The 4,623-nt window shown below is 47.8% G+C and overlaps 1 protein-coding gene across 1 annotated transcript in view; it reads right to left on the bottom strand.

The window, feature by feature from the left end:
- Positions 1–4,082: 4,082 nt before the first annotated feature.
- Positions 4,083–4,623, bottom strand: part of MFHAS1 (malignant fibrous histiocytoma amplified sequence 1) — a 30,287-nt gene continuing 29,746 nt past the window's right edge. The window contains exon 4 of the mRNA XM_009995974.1: positions 4,083–4,213. Within this exon, the coding sequence (XP_009994276.1) occupies positions 4,083–4,213 (131 nt within the window). The remainder of the gene's footprint in view (positions 4,214–4,623) is intronic.

Raw genomic sequence — 4,623 nt, 5'->3', positions numbered from 1 at the left:
CAGCAGGAAATCAACTGGTCAACAAGCAAGGGATTCTGAAAACCAATAAGCAAAATGAGTGCAGCCAACCTCCCTTCCTGAGGGAAGTAGACATTCAGTACCAGGAGATCCTCCTCCTATTTCAAAGGGGTTAAATTGACTGTCAGCTCCATGGGGTGACAACAACTGATGCCCCAGTCCTTTCTGCTCTCTTCATACACCTTTAGTAAAGGCTGCAGGGTGCTCCACAGAAGCCTTAGTCATTTCTAACAGTTCAGTAACTCTCCAAGGAGGGACAAGAACAGGAATATAATGCATGCTCTGAATTCAGGCATCTCTGCTCTTCGAGCACTGCCTTCAAGCCCTCTTTCCTTGTGACAAGACTCATGGGAAATGACAGATCCTTAAAAAATATGGGACCCTCATCCTTGAGACTCAGGGATGTTAAGTGGGGTCTAACAGGCAGGAGCTCAGTAAAAGGACACTGTGTGCAGAGGACTCAAGAATGCTTCCTTAAAAGTGAACGACAGCAAAATCAAAAGAACTGTCAGCCACTTGGCCTGGTTCTCCTGCATGGATCTCCCACCTGGCAGTTGCAAAGGGGAGACATTTTTCAACTGCATAGAAAATTAAATGGCTTTTGCATATTAAAAAAATACAGATGAAAACACAGTTACACCAGTCACGAAACAGTGGGCGGATGAGCAATCACCATTTCACATTAAATAGACCCAACTGTGATCTCCGTACTGCCAGACTCCCAGCACTGCAGCCTCAGAGCAGGCAGCAGACAGAATGCCTGCAAGGGGCAGGTAATGCCACACTCCCCGGAGCTGCCTTGCCCTGGCAGGAGGGCTATGGTCCCATGGAGCAGGCTGCAAGATGTCTGCTCTGTCCTGTCGCTCCTTCAGTGCTCACACATCCCAGACCAGATGGGCGCACTGGGAAACAGGCCTCCAGCTGGAAAAGGATTCCAGTTTGTGGTTTCTTTACAACGTGGTTTCCACATGTCACAGCAACAAATTGCTAGTTTCTTCCTATGGAGAACAGAAAGACAGAGGTGAGTAGCAGCAAAGAGAGAAGGCTGCCCAGCATTGGAGGTGACAGTAGGGAATGCTCTTAACATAAGTTCTGACTGTACCAGGGCCTTTCATGTCTCATGGGCAGCAAGACTCAACACAAGGCAGTTTCCTAGCACTATTCCTGGCAGAATTCAAAGATCTCACCTCCCTTCCACTCCTTCCAGCCTCCAATTTCTAGTTCCTAATCTACAGCAATAAAGACACACAATAAATCAAACTTCTCACTGACATAAGAAGTGTTTGAATGACCACTGCCAGAGGTGGTATGTTGACACATGAAATCTAAGCCCAAGTTCTCTCTCCAGCTGGAATGATACCCTGAAGAGGCACGAAGCTGACTGAGCTGCCAGCTTTTATTTGGCAGCTTTCCCCCACTGAAGTGAGGCACAATAGCTTGATTTCTTCCACCTGGCCCCTGCAATCTGCCACTAGAGTGGATTCTGCCCTGCATTTCATAGTGTTAAGTTCCTGCCAAAGGGACTACTTGCAGCCCTGCCAACAAGACTGGTATTTGAAGGACCAGAAGCGAGGGCAGTATCATCTGTGCAACAGTAGCAGGTTCCAACAGGATACATACGACTGTCTTGCACTGATTGTAGGCCTGGACTGCCCATCTTCCGGTTGGGGACTGCTTGCCAACTAATATCACACATCCCAGGTCTGGGGGAAAGGGTCTCTGCCCCATGCCTGCCATCACAGCCCAAAGGGTCAAAAGCTTTACATAACCACAAACATTTTAAGCCCCTCATCTCTCACACGGCCATCAGCATCTGAAAAAAAGGATCCTGGCTCTGGAAATGCCTACCTCCTATTTGATTTACACTTAATCAAATATTTGCATGGAGCAGAATTCATACATTCCAATTATCAGGGCTCAGCTGCAGGGCACAAACTGACAGCAACATTTTAGAACTCCTCAAAATCACCTAGTCAGGAGAAAAACCAGCTGTGGTGCCAGTTCTCAGCCTACCCTTTCCCACATCTGGCCCAGGGAAAAACGGCTGCCCAACAAGCACGGCTGCCAGGACCAGCCTAAGGGGATCAGGGCGAGTTTGTACAACACAACCACATGCTGCTTCACTAGACTTCTGCACAAAAATGCCTGTGTGGCTTTGCTAGAAGGAGGACCCAGATCTAGGCTTCAATGCATGGAGAGTACAATTACAACTCCAGAGCATCCAGATGTGGCTGTTGGTGGCTAGTGATAAGGATGAAATGGCAGGTGTCAGGGGCACACTGGCTGAACTACTTCTGCCCCTTCATGATTACAACACACCCTTCCTGCTTCATGGCACAGTGTATGTGAACACACAAGGCAGGAAACATTTCCCAGCCGGCTTCTCCTTCCGCTCTGCCGGTCACTGCCCAAGCCTGCTGTGTGGGACACAGCCAACTGTTTTGCAGTCAAGCAATTTTAAAGGCTTCACAACATCAATCCCCTCCCCAGAAAAGCCTTGGCCAACTGCCGCAAAACTCACTTGTCCAGGAACAAATCCAGGGAATCCTGCTACAGCTCATTTCAAGAGACTTTCCTCCAAGCAGGTCTGAATTAAATGGTACCAAGAACATTTTTACATTCATCATGAGATCCAAATGGTTTTTCAACACACGATCAATGGGTCCACAGAATCCTATCACCAGTGCTTCCCCTCTGGCCCGTAGCCCTGCCATTTGCAGCAACTGTTTTGCTTCATGCCTCGTTGTTGTCCTTGACCTCCAGGTTACTGCATCCACTCCAGCCATGAGGCCCCCACCTGGGAGCTGCCCCCACCCCACAGCATTTCAGAGTCCAAAGTCCCATCTATCCCCGTCAGCATGCAACTCCACAACTGGAGAGATGGGAGCACTGCAGAGCATCAGCCATGTTTTGCCTGGTGGAAAACCTTTGGCACCAGCACTGACGATTTATCTGGGAGAGGAAAGGATAAAGAAAATGTAACTTAGCATGAGCAGCAAGGTTCACAGTGCTTGTGATGAAGAACCTAAGACACACAATTTTCTCTAGGCTTCTAAATAAGGAGGGTGAGGTCCCCAAAAGTAACACAGGCCCTTTTGAGAACACAGGTTTCCTGCCAGCAGAGTGACTGGAAACTGGGACACAGTTGTTAAATTCTGTGGAAGGCAGGCTGGAGCACAGGAGGACAAGCGCACAGACTTAGCCTGACAGCACAGTACAATAAAAATGGCAGTGTCAGGTTAGAAGTGTGCTGTGCCATGTACACACGCAGGAGGACCAAATTAATAGACAGTCATGATCTGTGGCTCAGTACCAGGGCAACTACTTTGTTTCTACTATTTTGCCTCAGGTGGGCACTTCACCTTCATACCCAGCTCAACAGGCAATCACCACCAAAGCTATTCACCAGCAAGATAAGCATATTTTGAGGTGTGAGGGTACTGAACAGAGAGAACAGTAACCACTTTCAGATACTGAAGTGAAAGTAATAGGCATCCACATGCATCACTGCAGTAGGCACCAGCGAGACACTCAGCTTGCTCCTCTCAGCTCCCTGCCAAATTCCCTTGTGCCACTCCAAGAGAGAGCACGCCATGGCTGCATTTCGTTCTGCAAGAAAACCTATGCATCAAAAAAGCCACAGCACTGCCTGTTTTTGTAAGTGTTGTTCCACATTTGTTCTCACCACAACATAGGTCTGTTTTCCAAGCACATCCCCACTCTGTAGAGTGAAGGACATGTAAGCTATTGAAGAGAACAGTATAACTCTAGAGGCCAGAGAAGGACCTCCTAAGGTCTCATCCTTGTATTATCTCCTGATCTGTCCTGCTTGCTATGTGTGTCTTGCATCTACCACAACATAGCTCAGGAAACACCTCAACCCATTTTACTGTACCCCTTACCCTTGGAGCAGGCTGTCTATATCCACAAATAATTGGAACTGTTCCCAGGCTGTGAGGCTGCTAGCTTCCAGAAAAAAATGCTTAGTGAGGGTGTGTTTTACCCTTCGGAGTCTACTTTCTGGTGTCTACTGACAGGGTATTAGGGGTCTGCTTTCAGGTGTCTCACTTGGAACAAGGGCTGATCACAGTAGGAGTTGGGGGGTAAACCAAGGCAACATTAACTCGCTCGCTGCCGTTCTTGGGACAGATGATCTCCGTTAGTCCCTCTGGTCTTGGCTGACTCAGCAGTTCTCCTGCAAATAAGAGAGAATAATGAAAACATTTAAGCACCAACAAGGCAGTTTTTTGCAATTTTTGCTTTTAGTATGCTCTTCACTTTCCCAAGCAAATGTCCATGACCAATACAAGTGAGCACTGTAAGAAGGCTTACTGGTCCTGCAACCCAAGCAGGTCTCATCCATGTAACCATGGTGAACATCCTGGTGATTACAGCTTGGCGACACGCTGCTCTACACAAACATAACTTCTGTCATCTTTCCTGTCTCTGCTTTGAATCACTGCACACAGACTTGAGAGATCCTCAGGGAGTTATGGTATCTAGATGGAGCCTAATGAGATGGAGGTTTTAGGAGTAGGTGTTTTAAATAGGCTTGGGGGGCAGATGGGATCCACAAGTTTACCTTCAATCATCATGAAAGGGAAG

Source organism: Chaetura pelagica, unplaced genomic scaffold (genome assembly GCF_000747805.2).
Source record: "Chaetura pelagica isolate M959 unplaced genomic scaffold, ChaPel_1.0 scaffold142, whole genome shotgun sequence".
NCBI lineage: Eukaryota > Metazoa > Chordata > Aves > Apodiformes > Apodidae > Chaetura > Chaetura pelagica.
Note: the sequence above shows the minus strand (reverse complement) of the source record. Positions and strands in the feature narration are given on the sequence as shown.